The 21851-nt window shown below is 39.6% G+C and overlaps 1 protein-coding gene across 1 annotated transcript in view; it reads right to left on the minus strand.

The window, feature by feature from the left end:
• Positions 1 to 21851, minus strand: part of col13a1 (collagen, type XIII, alpha 1) — a 123552-nt gene that overhangs the window by 52627 nt on the left and 49074 nt on the right. Inside the window, exons 16-18 of the mRNA XM_072282588.1 lie at positions 20291 to 20353; positions 11772 to 11798; positions 10238 to 10282 (exon numbers count right to left, since the gene is read on the minus strand). Of these exons, the coding sequence (XP_072138689.1) occupies positions 10238 to 10282; positions 11772 to 11798; positions 20291 to 20353 (135 nt within the window). The remainder of the gene's footprint in view (positions 1 to 10237; positions 10283 to 11771; positions 11799 to 20290; positions 20354 to 21851) is intronic.

Here is a 21851-nt window from a genome sequence, read left to right on the forward strand (position 1 = left end):
GTTATTAAACCTTCCTCCGCACACTCATTTTATTTTTCTACTAATCCCAATACAATGACTCATTTTCCTCCCTTTTAAAATACACATAAATTGAAAAGCTCATTACGGAAGTCTGGGTTTATTCAGGAAAGCCAACTGGGATCTGCAAAGACACAATTATTTGACTGACTTGATTAACATTTTGATAACCAGAGAAAGTTGATGGAGGGGAAGCAGTACAATTCTTTCTCTTTTTTTGAAAGCAGTGGATAAAATTCAGTGCAAAATGTTGGTTAAAAAAAAACAGAACCCTTGGAATTAAAGACCCAGTCATAATGTTTCTTGGAAGAGTGGTAGACAGTGGAGTAAACAGCTGGATTTCCAGACTGGTATACAATGCTTTTCACAGGGTGAGTACTGTAATCAGCGATGGTTTTATATATATTTAATAGTGAGTCAGACTTGGGTGAGCAAGGTAAAATTTCCAAATATACTTATGACGCCAAACATTGAAGTGCGGTGCATAGCACGAATCAGAATTGGAATCAGGTTTAATATCACTGACATACATCGGAAATATGTCCCTTTGCGGTAGCAGTCCAGTACAATACATAAAAATACTACAAATATATGAATAGATTAAATTAAATAAAGAGTGCAGAAAGAGTGAGGTAGTCTCCGTGCGTTGCTTCATTGAACATCAGTAAAGAAGATCGATGAGCTGACTGGTCAGGCATGTGGGAGCTGAAATCTAACATGAGGTTGCATTAAGTGGTACATGTAGACTGAAAGATAAAAGACAAGGTAGAGTAAATGTGACAAATCTAAAAGGTGTCCAGGCAACAGAGACCTGGGTGTACTTATGTATCAGGTCATGCTGAGAGAGCAGTTACAGTATGGGGTCTGGGGATTCATAAATAGAAACACAGACAACAAAAACAAGATTATGTTGAATCTGTATAAAACACTAGTATGGTCACAACTGGAATACACTGTTCAGTTCCAGTCACCTTATTTAAAAAAAAATACAAGGTCCTGGAGTGAGTGCAGAAAAGGTTTACTCGAATATCTGCAGGGGTGAGGGTCTTAGCTACAAGTTTACACTGTTGAAGCGGGAATGATAAAGGCTGAGATATTTGACAGACGTGCTGCTAATCATGGCAGGCTTAGATAGGGTGAAGGGAATGGAACTTTCCCTCTTTCTGGCTAGTTTTATGTTTTGAACAAAAATACAAGGAACACTTAAGGAAAAGATGTCGTTACGCAGAGAGTAACTACGATCTCATTGCCTATGTGTATGGTGGAAACAGAGTCAATCAGAGCCTTCAAAAGGGAATTGCAGAGGTATGCAAGAAAATTATTTGCAGGGTTATGGGGAATGGGGGAAGCAGTTAGTGTAATTCTGTTAGATTGCCAGCAAGCCTCAATTCCTGCTGCTGTCTGCAAAGAGTTTGTTTGTTCTCCCTGTTTCCTCTGGGTACTTCAGTTTCCTCCCAAACTCCAAAGACGCACCGGTTACAAGGTTAATTAGTCACTTGGATGTAACTGGTTGGCTCAGGTTTGTTAGGCCGACAGGGCCTGTTACGATGCTGTATTTCTGAAAAAAAGAAAACAGGGCAGACAGCAACTGACAGAATTACTCTGTGAGGACCTGGCACAGCCAACACTAAACCTAGCATGTATTTCCAACATGGTTCAAATGTACAAGTTTGCTTTTTATCTGAAGAAAATAACTTAACATTTCAAGGAACCCTACATATGCAGACAAAGTATTAATCCTTAAAAATTAATACTTAAAAATAATGTACCAGTGAAGCATTGATTTCTTTTGTTTCCCCTACCCTCACCAGATACATCAAAATTCGAGTGATTTTCAATCACTCTGTACATTAAGTGGGACCAGCAGATGGCACCGTTGGTGTGCAAACACAAGGGACTAGACTTCAAGCTGCCCCACAATGTCATCACCTAAATTTAACCCCACACCAGGTATATTCCATGTCAATGACTATGACTTACTTTGCAGAAGGAGCTGCAGTTATAAATTTTCAGTTTACAAAATTACAGACTTACTTTGCCTATCTATATACTGTCACACGGAGTTTCTTTGGATTTCTAATTCTAGAACTGGAATTCAAGGAAGCTCCACATCACTTAAATAAACAAGCAAAGTAAAAAAAAATCTATAAATATTGGCTTTATTTTTCACATATACATTGAAACATACAGTGAAATGCATCATTTGCATCAAATTAAATGTGCGAAGATTGTGCTGGAGAGCCCGCAAGTGTCACTATGCAACTGGTGCCAACATAGCATGCCTACAGTTCACTCACCCTAACCCACACGTCCTTGTAATGGGGAGGAAACCCATGTGGTCAAGGGGAGAACATACAAAATTCTTACAGACAGCAGTGGGAATTGAACCTTGATCTTATACAAGGTGCTGTAATAGTGTTACGCTAACCGCTACATTACTGTGATGCCCTTGCAACAAAAATTTGCAATCTGCCACTCTTAGGGTTGAAACCGAAGGGAACAATCAAGAATAAGTTGTATCAGATTAATGTCCAGGTTCAGCAATTGGGTAGGTTGTTTTCTGTTGCTAGATAATGCAACCATCTGGAAAACTACACACTGAATTGTATGCTACATTTCCATCAATAGCCGAGAAATCGAACATTTAACTCTGCCCAGGTGCAGAACAATTCTTATAAATTAAAGTTTCCTACCGTGCCAAAATAAGCTTTGCACAGATTTGATGCCTGACTGAGATCCCTGGATGCATTGGTCAACAGGTGCACTTCACAATAGTTGACTCTTGGTCAATGTAAAGCTAATTACAGCAGGCCAGCAGAACCATTGTAAAAATCTGAACTTAATCTCATGCTTGAGTAAAAGGAATTGTATGGGGTGGAATCAAATTTTCAGAGTAATACACTGGGATAAATCAGACAGTAATAATCAGATGTGATTAGGGAGTTTAAGGTAAAGGAACCCTTGGGAGGCAGTGGTCATACTATGATAGAATTCGCCCTGCAGTTTGAGAGGGAGCAGATAAAGTCATATGTATCAGTGTTACAGTGGAGTAAAGATAATTACAGAGGCACGAGAGAGGAGCTGGCTGAAGTTGACTGGGAGGGGACACTGGTAGGGACCATGTTATTTCAGCAATGCCAAGAGTCTCTGCGGCAATTTGGAAAGTGCAAGATAAGATACATCCCAAAGATGAAGAAGTATTCGAAAGGGAGGATGAGGCACCCATGGCTGACAAGGGAAGTCAAAGACATCATAAAAATAAAAGAGATGGCATATAATATAGCAAAAATTAATAGGAAGTTAAAGGATTGGAAAGCTTTTAAGAAGCATCAGAAGGCAACAAAAAACACAAAGAGAGAAAAGATGAGTTATGAAGGCATTTGCCAAAAATACCAAAGAGGATACCAAAAATTTTTTCAGATATATAAGGAGTGAAAGAGATGCAAGAGTAGATATGGGATCACTGGAAAATGATGCTGGAGAGGTAGTAATATGGGACAAAAGTGGCAGAAAAAAATAACAAGTATTTTGCATCAGATTTCACTTGCAGTATGCCAGAAATTCAAAAGTGTCAGGGGGCAGAACTGAGTGTAGTTGCTATTGCTAAAGCGAAGGTGCTTGGGAAGCTGAAAGATATCAAGGTAGATAAGTCAGATGACCAAGCTTCTGAAAGAGATAGCTTAAGAGATGGTGCAGGCATTAGCAATGATCTTTCGAGAGTCATTGATTCTGGCATGGAATGGAAAATTGCAAATGTCACTCCACTCGAAGAAGGGAGGGAAACAGAAGATAGGAAACTCTAGGCCAGTCAGTTTGATTTAAGCAGTCGGGACACTTTGGAGTCAATTACTAAGGATAAGGTTTTGGGGTACTTGGTGGCACATGATAAATTAGGCCAATGACAGCATGGTTTCCTTAAGGGAAAACCTTGCCCGACAAATCTGTTGGAATTTTTAAAGTAAGTAACAGGCAGAATTTAAGGAAAGTCAATGGATGGTGTTTACTTTGATTTTCAGAAGGACTTTGACAAGGTGCCACACTTAAGGTCACTTAATACGATACGTGCCCATGGTGTTACAGGAAAGGAAAGATACTAGCATGGATAGAAGAGTGGCTGACTGGCAGGAGGCAAAGACTGGAACAAAGGGGGCCTTTTCTGGTTGGCTGCTGGTGACCAGTGGTGTTCTGCAGGGGTCAGTATTGGGACTGTTTGTTTTCATGTTATATGTCAACAGTATTGATGAAGTGCAGAGTCTGAAGAAGGACTTGGACAGATTGGGAGAATGAGCAAAGAAGTAGCAGATGCAATATAATGTAGGGAACTAGATGGTCATGCACTTTGGTAGAATGACAAAAGGTGAAGACTATGTTTTAAATGGGGGGAAAAAAATTCAAATATTACAGGTGCAAAGGGACTTGGGAGCCCTTATGCGGGACTCCCTAAAGGTTAACTTGCAGGTTGAGTTCATGGTAAGGAAGGAAAATGCAATGTTAGCATTCATTTTGGGAGGACTAGAATACAAGAGCAAGAATGGAATGTTGAGGCTTTATGAGGTAAGACTGCACTTGTGAGCCACTTTGGGTCCCTTATCTAAGAAAAGGTGTGCTGGCATTGGAGAGGGTCCAGGGGAGGTTCACGAGACTGACTCCAGGAATGAAAGGGTTAATGTATGAGGAGCATTTGATAGCTCTGGGCCAGTATTCACTGGCAGTTAGAAGAATGGGGGGGCTACTCATTGAAACGTATCAATCACTGAAAAACCTAGATAGACTAGATGTGGAGAGCATGTTTCTTATAGTGGGCGAGTCTAGAACCCGAGGGCACAACCTTAAAACAGAGGGATGCCCATTTAGAACGGGGACGAGAAGAAATTTCTTTAGCCAGAGAGTGGTGAATCTGTGGAATTCATTACCACGGGTGGCTGAATACATTCAAAATGGAGGTTGATAGATTCTTGATTAGTCAGGGCATCAAAGGATACGAGCAGAAGGCAGGAGAATGGGGTTGTGAAAGATAATAGATCAGCCATAATGGAATGGCAGAGCAGGTTCAAGGTCTAAGTGGCCTAATTCTGCTCCGAAGTCTCATGGTCAGTACAAGGTGCTATTGTATACTGATGACCTTTGCAACTTTTTAAACTGTAGAGCTTGGAATGAATTTACTGCAAAGATGGAAATTCTTACAGAAGCAACTATAAATCAGAAGACAAAATCCACACTACACTCAAATAAATTTGTCTACTTCAAGTACTTTCCAAAATGTATATGGAGTGCATCAACCTCACGTCTCAGTGATTGGATGGTTATTGATGGAAGCAAGGCTGCAACCTGGCAGTATTTATTCTAATCCTGTGCTTGAAACAAAAAGAGCTGACTTGAGAGTTTCGGGGCAAATGTCAGGAATCAATCACTGTACAGTGCATGGAGCAGAATGCAAATGCGGCCAGTCAAGGGTCAGTCGGGACATCGGGCAGTCTGGGGGCTGGGTGTAAGATCAGTTGGTGGCTCAGTACGAGGCCCAAAGGGAAGCAGCACAGAGGCCCGCGACATTCATAGGGATACTGCCTTTTCTGAAAATACACAGTAACAGGCACACCTCAATACAACGTGATCTGCTCTCCTGTGTGAGTGACAGGGAGGGAGGAAGGAAAGGGGCCTGTTTTGCTGTTGTTGTTTTGTTTACTGTATTCGCTGATGTTGTTCTGCTGAACATTATGTGCATGTTTTGTTGGCACTGGAATGCGTACCAACACATCCTTACGTTGTGCTGGTTGTTAACACAGACCATTCATTTCAGTGTCTGTTCTGATGCACATATGATAAATAAATAAATCTGAATTTGAACCTAATATCAATCATGATTTGAGATCCTGCTCCCTAACACTGTCCCAGCCACCCAGGTAGCATCCTGTATCTACCCTCTGTACATGTGATTCATGAACTGAAATGTCAATTCAGATTTCCAGATTGTGAAATTAGCACCTTCCACTCAGTAAATAATCTATTTTCAAATAGAAAACAATGAAATTTAATAAAAAATTCAAGGGTAGATTTTAAAAAATCTATTCTCTTTCATTTCTTTCACAAACTCAGGACATTCCAAAACGCTTTATTGCTACTGAAGTATTTCTGAAGGCACAGGGTAATGTTGTAAATATAATAAGTCTGGCTCCATCAACTGTTGACCAGATTCCAAGAGACAGCCCAAGTTTTCACATTCCTAACTGAACATGACAAGAACTGGAATTGCCAGTGAGACACTCGACGATGGAACAGCAATTAGAGCTAATGACCTGGTCATTTCTAAGCAAGCAGTAGACAGTAAAATGAGTCTGTAGGCAATCTGTATTTACCAGTTCAGCAACTAGGAATAAAGACAAATATGTGATTGCACAGGAGTGAGGATGCTGTCTGGACAGGGCGTTTCCAGTTATGAGTGGAACTGGATCGGCTGGATTTGATGGTGTGAAGCAGTCAAGGAGCTACACAAAAATTAAGAGGTTTATAGATCAATCAGATAGCAGGAAATCTTTCTCTATAGCAACAGCATCTAAAACTAGAGGGAATAGCTTCAGAGTAGAAGTTGCAGGAAGACTCTTTCTCCCATAGGGTGGTTGGAATCTGGAAAGCAATGCTTGAAGTGGTGGAAACAGCCTCCCACAACTTAAAAAGTACAGGTAGTTCCTGGGTTATGTTGCTGGACATACATTTGAATCTTGAAGGCAGTGGCATGGTATGGACTAAGTACTGGTAGATGGAGGTAAATGGAATGTAAAAATTCAGGCTGTAAATGGGATCATTATGTAGATGAGTACTTCATGGTTGGCACGGAGATGGTAGACTGAAGTGCTGTTTTTATGGGTATGTCTTTATAACAACTAACTAGGTTAAAGCTAACAACAACTAGTAATCAGTATCAATTCCTTCCAATAATTTTATCTTCATATAACTTGCTATGTCTGTACAGGTCTCAGGTGACTCATAAAGATAATGCATTAATTAAAGTATAAAGTAAAGACATTTTGATTAAATACCAGAAAATGTTACTGCATATACATAGTACTTTCATGAATTTACAAAGTGCAAAGTTCAAAGTAAATGTTATTATCGAAGTACATATATGTCACCATATACAACCCTGACATTCATTTACTTAGGAGAATACTCAGCAAATCTATAGAATAGAAACTATAACAGGATCAATGAAAGATCAACCAGAGTGCAGAAGACAACAAATGACTTACAAGGGCTTGCCCAAAATAATTCCCTGTCATTGGTTCATTTAAAACGTTATACAGTAAAGAAAAAATGGCAGCTAATTTTACACACAGCAAGTTCACTCGAACATCTGCATAACTGAATTGATAACTATGCCTCACTGACACATCAAAGGGTAAATGTTAGCCAGGAAAATAATCAAACCATTACTTCTTCAAATAGTGCCATCTACACTCATGAGGAGAGATGGTGCATCGGCCTAGATTACGCACCAAATACCTGGAAATGATTTTGAACGTGCAACCTGACTCAGACTTGAAATACCACCCACACAGCCATGACTGCCAGCTGAAGCCATAAACACACGCACACTCCGAATGGCAAACTAACTCAATTGAATCCCTCCTCTCAAAGCTAAAGAAACATCAAACAACACACACAAAATTCAGGAGGAACTCAGCAGACCAGGCAGCATCTATGGAAAAGAATCATCATCCTTTTGTTTCTTCTTTGATAATTCCTCAAGAGTGAGAATGACTTGTTTCTTAAGAACACAGAAAAAAGAGGCAGGAGTAGGTCACTAGGCCCCTCGAGCCTCCCCCACCATTCACTGTGACTGTTGCTGGTTTATATAAGCCCTTAATTCCTCTTCTATGCCAGTTCCTACAACACTCAATTTCTACAAGTCTGCCAGAATTATCTCTTGCATTCAGTTCTTCTGATGTGGCCTCCTGTATATTGGTGGGACCCTATGTATACTGGGGAACCACTTTGTCCAGCATAAAAGGAAGGACCCTCCACTGGCCATGTATTTCAATTTGACTTCCCATTCCCATACCAACATATCTGCCCATGGCCTTCTCTACTGCCATGATGAGACCAAACTCATTTTCGTCTGGGTAGCCTCCAATCTGATAGCATAAACAGCAAGTTCTTAACTTCCGTAATTACTCCCCCTTCCTCCTTCACCCTTTTCCCACTCCTCATTATGGTTACACTCTCACCCTTTCTCTTCTTCTTCCCTGCCCATCACCTCCTTCTTGCTTTCCATGTGCTTCCCTTTATTCCATGGTCCACTGTCCTCTCCTATCAGATTCCTTCTTCTTCAGCCCTTTACCTGTTCCAGGCGTCACCTTTCAGCATCTTACATTATTTCCCCTCCCCTGCTCCCACCTATCACCTGCCAGCTTGTATGTCTCCCCTCTTGCCCCACGTTCTTTATTTTGGCTTCTGTCCCATTCTTTTCCAGGGCTGATGAAGGATCTCAGCCCAAAATCTCAACTGTTTATTCCCCTCCACTAATGCTGCCTGGCCTGTTGACTTCCTCCGGCATTTTTGTTTGCGTTCCGCATTTTCTCAATCTTTCAAATATTTATTTACCTCAACCTTAAGCATTTCCAGTACTCTGGTTTTTAATCGCATTCTGTGCAGTGAATTCCAGGATTCACTAATCTCTGAGAGAAAACAAAATTCTACCCATCTCAGTCTTAAATAACTGGCTCTCATCTTTTAACTATGAGATCTTCCTTGTTACTCTTCGCACTAGTGAGAACATCTAAACATCTAGCCTGCATCTACATGACGAGGACAAACTCATTTTCCTCATATCATCAAATCCCCTTAGGATGTCATACATTAGACTATGGCTGCCCCTCATTCTTTGAAACTCCAAGGAATACAGATCCCAATTCAACTCCACCTGTGAATTTTGAGGTGGCTGATGAGTCACCTACAGGATCCACCAGAACTCACCCAGATGAGGCAGGCGGGACAGGACTTGACCAACATGTCGCTGACTTGACCAACATGGCAAAAACCAGTGCTTTCATTTAAAGGCAACGTCAAGTGCGAGCTTATGTAAAAATATGCACAACTGAAATTGTTTATGCTTAAATCTGCAAAATAGTTCAGCATTTCTGGTTTGCATTGAGTGATAATGTTACAGTTAATGGAATTGCTACGGTACTGCACAATCAGATATAATGCTAAATATTCACTATCTGTTCTAGTTGAGCACAATCTATTAAACAAAGTTCCTTTGCTATCTTGGTGGTCCTACAGATTCTCATAACATAAAAATGCTAAACACAGTGTACAATGTGTTGGGGTAAGTTTCATCAGGTAATATTCCTGCAGGAGTACCACAACTAAAAGCAAACCTGTGATACACATCTCCAATGGAATCCCAGTTAGTAATTCCAGAATCAGAATGAAATTTACTGCCACTGACTTACATGACGTGAAATTTATTGTTTTGCAGCAGCAGTACCACGCAAAAACATAAGATTACTATATAGGTAGTGCAAAAAAGGGAACACATTCAGCTTTTTAACTTTTCTTTCAGTATGTTGCCATCAGTCTGATAATGACTTAATGCAAATATTTGTGCAAAAAAAAACCCTGATGTATGTATTCTTGTCCCTTTTTGTCACATTGGGCGGCAATTTTGCGGTCTTGTTAGCATTTGACTTTTTTTTAATGAGGCCAAGCTGCTAGCTCAACCCAGCACTGATGGAAAGCGTGAAAGGAGGCAGGTGGATTCGAACTCTGGACCTTCGCTTCAAAGTCTGGTGCTGACGCCACTACACCACCGGCTCGCTTACATATGTGTTCTTGCACCAACATTAAAAAGATTAATTGTTAATGTTAATTGGACTAATTCCTCTATTTAAACAATATACATGCATAAAGATGTACACCATTATTATTTAAATAGATGATTTAATTGAACTAATACATTGAGATTAAAGCCGTTTCATGTAAAACAATATTCAAAGGCAAGCTCTGGCCCAGTATGCACCTGTTCAATCTAAAACTGCCCCATTAACTTATCTTGTTACAAAACAAATGTTTCCCATTGACTGGAAGATATGATGGAAGTGGCAGGTTTCTCAGACTTCCCCCTTAGAAAATAAGTGTGAGTGTTCAATTAAATCATGGACTGCCAGTGATCTGATATGAACCTTAGCAATTACAACCAAACAAAGGTGGTTAAAACTACCTTTTCTCCTTTGGCGCCTGCCCGACCCATTTCACCAGGCTCTCCCTGTATGTGTAGAGGGAGAACAAAAGTTCAAACGAATCAGTGAGAAGAAGCAAACAGTAGTCACAACCTTACATGCTGGGGCTCATGCAATAACTGTTTCCAATTAACATACTTAGCTTCTCTATTGATTACTGCATAGAAAGTACATTGAACTAAACCTCACCCTCCCCGCAGAAATACCTCCCTGCACAATTGTCAATATATAAATAACAATCCTTTTACAATGCACTCAAAGTACAAATGTGTTGGGTGCAGAGCCTCTATTTGTTGCTTAGGTCAAAACTGGATTCCATTATTCATTGCTTTCCTGATGTAGAAATTGCCTGTTTCTCATGAGAACTTGAACCAATCTCCCTCCCAGAACTGGCGTGCACTAGCAGTTAAAACTGAGAATAATAGCTGTGGGATCAAAATGGAAACTTTTTTTTGACTAATTTATAATTTCAGACCATTGATTCAGAGTGGAAAAGATGACTACATGGAGCAGGGCCTCTTTTTGTGTTAGATTTATATTTTTACTAGGGAAATTGTCACCTCAGTTCTGTAGTCAAACTGTAGATCGGAATAGATCTCCAAGAAGAAAATGTTCTGTAATAGAACCAGGAAGAACTAATGTCTCTCTGACTGGATTCTCTCTACCATTCCTTCCCACTCCCTGCTCTCCTGAACACCCTCAACACTCCTCCTTGCCAGAACTCCCTAGAAGGTGACCAGCCTTCCCGCAGACCCCTTTTAGTTTCTATAATAGCTAATGGAGAGGCAGATTCAAATTCAATACAGGTTCCCACCAAGCATTAAGGTCTGTACCCAACTGGTTACTGAACATGAGAAAATCTTCCAGCTTTATGATTAGCTAGTTCCTGTAACCTCACACCTCCATAGGCTGCGTATATTGAAAAACTGCTTAAAGGCAACATACATTTGTCTTGTTGATCTAACTTGTTCTTAGTTTTTATCATTGTTAAATTTGGCTAATCTCTGCAATACCAGCCTCTACATTATTAAAATTGCTTAACTCATATTACTCGATAAATCATTATTTCTTACCAGTTGAAAAATAAGCTCAGCTGTAACACTTACGCAATAATATCACAAAGGGGTGGTTCAAAACAGTTCTAGACAATGTGAATGCTGCATTTTTTTTTCCATCAGAAGTATAATTATAAAGCAACCAGATCTGGGAAACAATTTTAGTGCATTTGTGTTTCAGAAAAGAAGTGTTTGAGCACAGACAGCATTTGATTATACACCCTCCTGGACCACATATAAATCCTAATTATACTAAAACAGGAAAATTCTACAGTTACACAACTGTAAAAGGTCTCTTCAATGAAAGTTTACTTTTGTGTGACATTCATAAGTTTGATTCAAACCAGTAGCAGAACCGTGGAAAGGTTAAATGATTTAGAAAAGCAAAGCGAGACAAAATAGATTAAGGTAGGGGCAACCCAGATTAGAGATAAAAAGAAGAGAAACATGGCCCCATTACCTTTTGCCCGACTTCTCCTCGGTCACCCTGTTAAACACAAATGGGAAAATCAAAAGCAAAGCAGAGATAAGTCACCTTATAGAATGCAGGAAAAAGAATGAGGTCAGCTAATGTATCATATGTACTGTGTAGAGTTTAGCGTCCTTCAAACAGATCTGAAATAACATACACACACAGTTGACAGCTGAAACTTTACTTAACCATCCTGAAAGTGTTAAAAATACGAACTTAACAGCCTTGAAATGAAAGATAACCTGAAGCCTGTTACCAGTTCATTAGGTGAAAATGGAAGGCTTCTAACGATAGTGTAACTAATTGCGTTTGACAACTGTAACCATTCTTTGTTAAGAAATGTTATTTTCTATTAAAAGCAGATGTCTCAGTGCTTCCTCATAATAATATGCAACTAATCGCTGTTAATATATTGACATTCTGAGACGATGGAGGGCACACAGATTTACCCTCCACATTTACCTTTCGGCCCACAGATCCTGGCAAGCCAGCTGGACCAGGAAGCCCTAATTCACCAACCTCTCCCTGAGGAAAAGAAGAGAAAAGAAACTGATAGAAGAACAAGAAGCACAAATGAGAACATGCAGCAAAAAGACTGGTTGACTATAGAAACAGAGAAGAGGCAGGAATAATTCTAGAAAAGAGAAATAACCTCACAGAAGTTGGAATTGGAATTGGTTTATTATTGTCATATAGCATATGTACCAAAATACGGTAAAAATCACAAGATTCTAGAATAGTTCAGAAGACCTTTGACAAGGTTGCTTAACAAGATAAGAGACCATATTATTATAGAAACGATACTAGCATGCATGGAAGATTGGCTGACTGGCAGGAGGTAAAGAGTGGGAATAAAGGGGGCCTTTTCTGGTTGGCTGCTGGCAACTAACGGTGTTCTGCAGGGGTCAGTGTTGGGGCCTCTCCTTTTCATGTTATATGTCACTGATTTGGATAACAGAATTAATGGCTTTGTGAACAAGCCTGCTGACGATATTTAGATCCTTGGTGGGGCAGATAGTGTTGTGGAAGCAGGGAGTTTGCAGAAGGACTCAGACAGATTGGAAGAATGGAAAAAGAAGTGGCACATGAAATATAAAATAGTGAAGGGTATGTTCGTGCACTTTTGTAGAAAGGATAAAGGCGTAGATCGTTTTCTAAACGGAGAAAATTCAAAAATCAGAGGTGCAAAGGGACTTGAGAGTCCTTGGGCAGGACTCCCTAAACGTTAACTTGCAGGTTGGCAGGCAATGAGCGGTAAATCTAATGGAAGCCCATAGAATATTGGAAGGCCTATATAGAAAGGATGTGGAGAAGATGTTTTTTTTATATAGTGGATGAGTCTAAAACCAGAAGGCACAGCCTCAGAATAGAGGGGCATCCATTTAGAACAGAGATGCGGAGGGATTTCTGTAGCCACAGAGTAGTGAAGCTGTGGAATTCATTGCCATACTGTACTGTGGTAGAACAATGTAAAACAATAACAATGCAGAATAGTGTTACAGCTACAAAGAGAGTGGAGCGTAGGAAAACACAAAGGCACAAGGTCATAATGAGGTAGATTGTGAGGTCAAGAGTCCAGTTTATTGTCCTAGGGAACTATTTAATATATCAAGGGTTGAAGCTATCCTTGTACCTGGTGGTACCTGCTTTCAGGTTTTTTTCTCTTCTGTCTGATTGGAGGAGAAAATCTGGGGTGAGTGCGGTCCTTGATTATGCTGGCTGCTTTACTGAGGCAGCAGGAAATATGGACAGATCCCATGGAAGGGAGTCTAGTTTCTGTAGCTCATTGAAATCATGTGCAGAACAGTTGCTGTATTAAACCATTATGCATCCAGCTAGGATGCTTTCTATGATGCATCAGTTACAAATTGGTAAGGGTTAACTGGCACATGCCAGATTTCTTTAGTTTCCAGGGGAAGTAGAGGGGCTGGTGACCTTTATTTCCATGACGTCTACATGGCTGGACCAGGGCAAGCTATTGGTGAAGTTCACTCCTTGGAACTTGAAGTTCTCACCCTCTCAACCTCTGCACCCTTGATGTAGAGAACAAGCATTACCCCCCTCCCACTTCCAAGGCAGAGCAGACATTCTTGCTTTGAAGAAACTCAGGATATAATGGCCATCAATAAACCCAGTTGGAAATTTTGGAGAATATCCAGAGTACAATGGGAGTAAAAAATCTCCTCCAATTTGAGGTAAATAGCATTGATGCATAGAAGGGGAACAAAACTGAACAGGTTATTCTAATAGGCGGAGATGTACTGTTGTAGGAATAGAGCTCATACGAACAGAAATATTGGTTTGGATTAGATGTACCAAATAACTTGTTTCCGTGCTATAAGCTCAATAAATCTATTTGGCTAATGGAGGACCAATATGCTTTGCAATTTAAAACAAAACCTTTAATCTTTCACTATTTGTGGTCCGACACTGCCCCTCCCCACAACTTGTCTTTTTTCAAAGGATTTTGTAGTCACTTGGGAAGTCTGATGAAGTCTTCTTTGTAAAAACAAGGTGAAAATCACCAGAATTTAGTTCCAAAGTGAAACACTGCAACTGGTATTGAATGGATGATGAGACCTAATGTTTTCAGAATTAATCCAGTTCTAAAATCTAAGTCCTAAAGAAAAATATGTATTTTCTTTGATTAAAGGAATATGGATTGAAAATAGTTTTGCAAAGAATCTGTCCCTCTTGTGAAGACAAAACATACAGTAAAAAGGTAACTGGGAACTTGTACATCTGTATTATTCAGTGATAATCCCATCACAAATTAAACAAATTAGTCCCACAAAGATTGGGTTTCATGCTTGGCACACTAAAGTTACTGATTAATTTTGTTTTAATCAACAACAGGCTATCACAGTACTTTGACAGGATTGCTGATACACCAACTTTAAAAAAAGACAAAATTTAGAACAGTTATTTTTTAAATGGCAATTTCAAATATCATGTTACATAGAATGTGCAATACAAGAACAAGTCATCAGCCCAACAGATCTGCACATGTATTTAAATTCTGTATGAGCCTTGGTTATCTCTCTCCATTCACATTTCTCTCTCTGATGCAAATTTAGTATCTTCAAGTGTCAATGACATGGGTTCAATCACTATAACTGAGAAAACAAAACAAAAACTAAGAGATGTTGAAATCTGAAAAAGAAAATATAAAACAAATGCTTAAAACATTCAGCAGGTCAGGCAGATCTGTGGAATGAAAAACAGAGTTCAGGGTTCAGGTTCCACAGGTGCTGGCCAATCCATTGAGTGATCCAGCATTTTCTGTTTTTGTTTCAGTTTTCCTTTGCATTAGATGCTAGTTCTGTTAATTATTGGCCATAACTCCATTGCATTGCTACTATCCCCAGTCATATTAAATTTATATCAGAATATTTGCAAGATGTCTGTAGATGTCCAGAGGCAATATAGCTACTAAAATAATTTAATATTTAACCATTCATGTTCTTTACACTGCAGCAGGCAATTAAATTAAATATTAAAATATTTCATTTGCATGTGCATGGCAAAGCATCTGAGATATGGGAGGGATGCAGTTTCCATTAGGGCACTTTACAAAGAACACGATGACTGTCCATGTTTGTGGTCTGTGGCCGGACCTGTATAAACACTTATTTTTCTAATTGTGAGGTTAGACATTTTCCACCTCAGTTATACTGTCCTGTGCATTAAGAGAGGGTTTACAGATTATTTGTTTAGAATTTAAACAGTCAAAGAACAACTCAAGTGCATAATGACACTGCAAAGGTCCATTGACAGGTATAATGTTTCCAGTTGAAAAAAATACCTGCAGAAACTCAAGGGACTGTAGAGAACTGGAGACTGGTTTCCACTTTTATAACGGGTGCAGCTCAAACCTCAGAAAATCCTGTTTCATTTTAAACATCCTGCTAAATTCTGGCAGTAGATGCTACATGAGTCTGTCCACGAAGAGAGAGGTGATGATATATCCTTCAGCCAAAGGGTGGTGAATTTGTGGAATTTGTTGCCACATGCAGCTGTGGAGGCCAGGTCATTGGATGTATTTAAGGCAGAGACTGATAGATTCTTGATTGGACATGGCATCAAAGGTTACGGAGAGAAGGCCAGGAACTGGGGTTGAGGAGGAGAAAAAAAAAAGGTGAGTTGGCCATGATTGAATGACGGAGCAGACTCGATGGGCCAGATGGCCTAATTCTGCTCCTATATTTTATGGTCTTATATGGAGTGGGTTATGAAGGGGGGGAGGGCATTCATGGTTTCTGAGGATAATTCTTCTTCATTTTCTAAAAACATCGCAGCAAACTCAGGGCAGTTGAGTAAATTTGAAACTTTCTGTAGCTTCTAAGACTGGCTCTACATCGAACCCAGAAGGAGCATTAACCTCCCTTGGAAAAACAGCTCCACATGTAATTCAAGCTAATACCCTTATCACTCAGAACTTTGGCTGGTTCTCTGCGGTCGCCCTTCCTCATTACAAGAGCAGATCAAATCTAGAACCTTATTGATGGGCTGTTATAGACATTAGGTTTTATTCTGTGAAACTCCTCCAAAGATGGGAGGGGGAGACCCCTACACTGGGAGGAGGAGATACGAACAACTGGCAAAAGAAAGTTGAGAAATGAAGAAAAGATAAAGTAAGGCAAGAAACCAAACGTTCACGTAAATCAGCATCAGGTACTAGACACAACTGATGGATGTTAATGTTTGGAAAAGTTATGAACCAGAGTTGCTCAAGGTTGGAGGCACACATAACTCATCAAAACATGGTGGAACCTAGACAGGGCTAAATGAGGAAGTGCATTGTGTGCCCAATGGGTTTCAAACTACACAGAAATTTCAGCAGTGATACAGCTGCACAGATACACTGGAAATTGGCAGTGCTTATGCTCTACACAAGCCTTTTTCCCCTTCACTATATCTACAGTCCAACCATCCAGCAGACAAGCTGCCACTGTGCTTCAAAGGTAAATACAACTGGCAGAAAGTCAGTGCCGCTGTCTATTGAGAGAGATGATTAGGAGATTACTATCTTGAAGAGTGGCTTCATGATTTTCAATTTGGAGACAAAGAGATGCTGGAAATTGGGAGCAACACATAAAACTTTGGAAAATCTCAGGTCAGGCAGCAATCATGGGGAAATTGAACAGCCGAGGTTTCAGGATAAGACCCTTTGTCGAAAGTAATTTTCATCTTCTGTTGTTAGTAAAATGCTTTCTTAAGAATGGGGGGAAAAAAAAGAATTGCACATTTTGGTTTGTAAATTGTCTGTTTAGTTGTGGTAAATTATTCAGATTTTAATAAGGAACTGCTCTCAGTAATGGTACTAATACCAATAAATGTATCTTAATTGCTTTTGAAGACTGATATGTTCCTGCCGACCTGTTTCAACATCCCTAACGAGTCCATATTCTAAGTGCTTAAAAAATACCCAAGGAGTAACAAACACAGCAAAATAAAAATACTGAGAATCTAATGTGCTGCAGAGAATCCAATACTTTCAATTACCCAGCCTTACCTTTCTTCCCTGATGTTCTTCCCTTGCTCTTCTCTTCTTCCTCACATTCTTTCAGTTCCTCTTCCCATGTTGTCTTTCCTTTTTGCTTCTCTTACTCATTTATCATCTCTTTCTCTCTCTCACCTTTTTTCCCTTCCTGTCTTTCTATCTTTTTTCTCTATCCCCTCTCCTTCCTTCCCCTGACCTCCCTTGCCATCTGGAGAATATATCTGCCTTAATTTTCCAGCACCAACATCTTTATTAGCAAGTTGCAAAGGTTTATCACATTAAGGATGTTCATGTCTTTTTGCAATGAATAGTTCAGCGTTATCAAAAATAATAAATAGGTTTAGAACATCAGGACTAAACCAGAGGCTGGATTATTTTGCAAGGCAACTTAGTTGGCATTGGTGAGTTGGGCTGAAGGGTCTGTTTCTGTGAATCTTCTCATTGCTGTGGAGAATGTGTATTTTTGGCAATACACTATAAACCTGGAGGGTATGATGCCCACACACTCACTCAAAACTTCCCATCCTTCCCTCCTTCTAAACTCAACAAGCTGGTAGATGTTTAAAAGCTGAGCCAAAGAATGATGTTACAGTTCAGTTACAGAGCAGCTCACAGGGCTGATAGTATGCCCAAATCCTTATATTTTTCAACCCTACAAATGCACAAATGTTAAAAACCTAGATCCTTAACTTGCCTTATCCTTAACATCAAAATCCACACTAATTCCAATGAGGAATGAATCCAGTTTCGATCAGAAGCTTTAAGTTGTGTAACAGAAATAAATTGAGTTTGCCACTTTGGTCAGGGAGCTAATTGATGAAAGTAGTTCTGAGTATTGAGGTTAGAACAATATTAATAACAGCACTACAGTTGGTTTGCTTTACAGCTCTGTTTACAATAAACCAGAATAATTAATGTGAAAGAACCAACACATTTTAAGTGGTTTACTCATGGTCTGGAAATAGTTCAAGCTGATATAATCAACTAAATTCCCAGACAGTATTTTTGGACTAAAGTTGTGTAGAAATGGATGCCATACAAATCCTAAAAGTTTTAACTTTTAAAAGTGCTGAGACCAAGTGTGCTTCTGATCATTCTCAAGGTACAAGGACAAGCCAGTAAGGAGATTCAAGATTGTTTAAAGTCATCTCTTGTACACAGGGGTGAGGAGAACGAAATAGTTGTCGCTCTGGATCTGATGCAGCACAAAAAGAAACCACAAACGATAAAGAACACAATAATAACACAACAACTATGAAAACGTAAGATAACTTATACACATAAAGTGATTCTATATCCACAAAGTGACACTATGCCATACGTAAGATGAGTGATAGGAAATAATAATGTAATGGTGGAGTTAGCAGGTGGAGGTGTTGATCAGCCTTATTGCTTGGGGAAAATAACTGTCTTTAAGTCTGATAGTCCAAAATATTGGCATTGTTATTGTTACAAAGATCAGAGTTAATATGAACCATGTCTTGTAATACAGCTTTATTTGTTGCTTTTGGACACTTTTTATAGCAGCAGAAGCAACGAACAAGTCAAAAATATGCTGCTTTGTGTTCTTCTGGGAAGTTAACTGCAGCTCTGGTCTGTGAGTGGTGTGGGTGGTACAGGAGGACTCTGGACACCAGCATGTGTATAGTTGTTCTGCTAAGGGATGTCAGAGTTCCAGCCATCATCCGTGGGGGGTGGGGGTGGGGGGGGTTCGCAGGAGGTCAGACAACTGTCCTTGAGACTAGGAGGTTGACCAACATCATTGTGGGAGGGTTTGGTGTCCCAGGAATCCAGCCAGTCATGTGAGGATTTCCAGCGATGTCAAGAGACTCGGGAGACCGACCAGACAAGCTGCCAAAGTGGAACTTTGGAAAGTAGCCTCAAGATGCTGAGGCTATGGTGGTCAGAACACACAGTAAAAAGGAGATCATATAGCACCATAGCATAGTGATTAGCACAGCACTTTATAGTACAGGTGACCTGGGTCCAATTCCAGTCACTGCCTGTAAGGAGTTTATACATTCTCCCTGTGATCATGTGGATTTTCTCCGGGTGCTCCGGTTTCCTCCCATAGTCTAAAGATATACCGGTTGGTAGGTTAATTGGTCATTTTAAATTGTTCTGTGATTAGGCTCAGCCTAAATCCAGGGATTGCCGGGCGGCGTGGCTCAAAGGGCCAGAAGGGCCTAATCCATACTGTATCTCAATAATTTTTTTTTAAAAGCTCCATCACAATTAATGCACAGGGAATGATGTTATCATCTATACCCCTAATGCAAAGGTCATATGGGTCTCTAAAGTGATGCCTGGTCTCTTATGTTGATTCAAACTCCAATCAGTAATATGCAATCTAAATTTTAAATATTTACACCTCTTTATCAGTGATAACTCCTCACCTCCAGACCAAGCAGGAATGGACAGTAAATCCCGGTCTTTCCATCCCCAAGATGAGACGACTGTCTGCAGTCGAATCTTGAGAGTTGATAGCCTGCAGAGTCTCTGACTCTGTTTGGAATTAAGTTAGTCCCTGACACCGGATTTACAGCTTTACAACGCCTTTAAAACATTGCTTTGCTTCATTTTGATGCAGTTTTTTTTTTGCTGTTCAACTGCAGACCTATTACAGAAACTCTCGCACTGCTATTCCGATAGTTGACAAAGACACAAAAATGAATCTAATTTCTGAGCAGCCATCGAAGGAAGTGGCTACAAATTTTGAGGCCTGTGCTGACAGCAGGTTCATGTTAATTCTTTGAAGTTGGGTTAATGCTAAGAATGATTTTCAGGAAGAGCATGCAGAGTATTGGTCTAGACATGTTAGTCACGACCACATCTGCCTGCGTTACCTGGTGTTCATTATGCCAACCATACTTAGTAAACCATATTGACTCATGAAGTTAGCCTTTCACTAATCCCAACTTCAGTGCACCTTCCTTTATGCAGATGAAACACCACAAGATTCTGTAAAAGAAAATGCCCACAATTGTAAAGAAGTTTATCCAACCTTCCTTCCTGGGAGTCCTGGCATTCCGGGTTTTCCCTGAAGTCCTGTCATTCCTTTATCCCCCTGAAACAAAAATCCGAGTCAATTTCCTTTTATGTTTTAGAAGAAATGTTTTGGTTTAATACCACCCCAGTTTATTTTTCATTTGAAAGAATTGTTTTTGAAACATCACTATTGATGCTAGAGTTACTAGAGTGTAACACTGATCAACAGAAGTTCAGTAAAAAAAAATCCCTTCAGTACGTAAACAATGTCTTCCTGTAAAACCATTTCTCTCTTGGCAACATCCTTAAAAGTTTCCGCAGCTCCATTTCCTGATCTGATTTGCTCCGTGTGTCCCAGTGTTGGCTAGTTTATTGCAGTTGTCTGTTTAAGATTAGAACATGAGAGATCCTGAGGGAGGCTCTGTAAGAGAGCACCAATAAAGAAATACATCTCAATGGCTTAACATCTACAGTGTGTCACCCTCTCAATGGTCTAACACCTGAACTGACAATTGATTCCTCATGACTGCAATGCTCCATCACTTTGACTTCAGATGCCTTGGCTCCTTTCAGCTCTAAATCTCTCAGTTATCCCATATAAGCAGCTCCTTAAAATCTACATGTTTGATGAAGGTGTTGCATTGGGACCTAACGTGGATCAATCCATGCTTCTTTCACCAAGATCTGGTTCTGGTTTGGATTCAAATTTTGCTCTTAAAATGTATTGGGATGTTTTACTCCATGAAAGATAACCTTGCACCCAGATTAACAAATGGAGAATGAAAAACAATTTGAATATTTAAGACTGGTTTTTTTTTTTAGAAATGCACTGGGATCAAATAATCAAAGTATATTCCTGAAAATGTGTACTCTTTCTAAAAATTAGTCTTTGCACAAACAACATTGCATTTACTCTATAATGCTAAAAACTGCACTAGGTATCTTGTGCATAAAAGAGTTTGCCTTGTGTGCTCATTGATAATTCAAATTATGCATTTTATTCGTAGAACTACTTAGATCTCCAACCCTAAGCCATAATGACATTGAAACAATCCCTTTTGGACCATCAAGTCTGTGACAAGCATCAAGCATCTTTTTACACTAACCTTACACTAATCATGCTTCATTCTCACAAACATCCCTTCAAATCTCTCCAGATATTTATTACATGTTTATTTTCAAAGCCCAGAGAAAATCTGAGCTTAATCATTGTACTTAAAAAGGCCTGTGTGACTGGGTAAGATTTAGCCTAAAAAAGGGGAATGACTTTATGATACGATTTAAAGCTCAGACAGTCTGTTCTGTGTCTGTCTCTGAAGCATTGGGGTGATTTCCACAATGGTCTAATGTTTATATCTGCAATGGTTCATCAGAGGATGATCAGTCATTTGGGAGCTGGCTCCTAGTCACAACTTTTAATTGTTCCCATATTTCTAATTAAAGGTATTTGTAATTTTTATTTTCATAACTAATTGGAAATTTATCCTACATTTAACATTCAAAATAGGCAATCCAGTCATTCATTTCATTACTGGTTTGGGATTTCATGTACAACTATCAGGTATTAGATCAAACAT

Source organism: Mobula birostris, chromosome 18 (genome assembly GCF_030028105.1).
Source record: "Mobula birostris isolate sMobBir1 chromosome 18, sMobBir1.hap1, whole genome shotgun sequence".
NCBI classification, from domain to species: Eukaryota; Metazoa; Chordata; class Chondrichthyes; order Myliobatiformes; family Myliobatidae; genus Mobula; species Mobula birostris.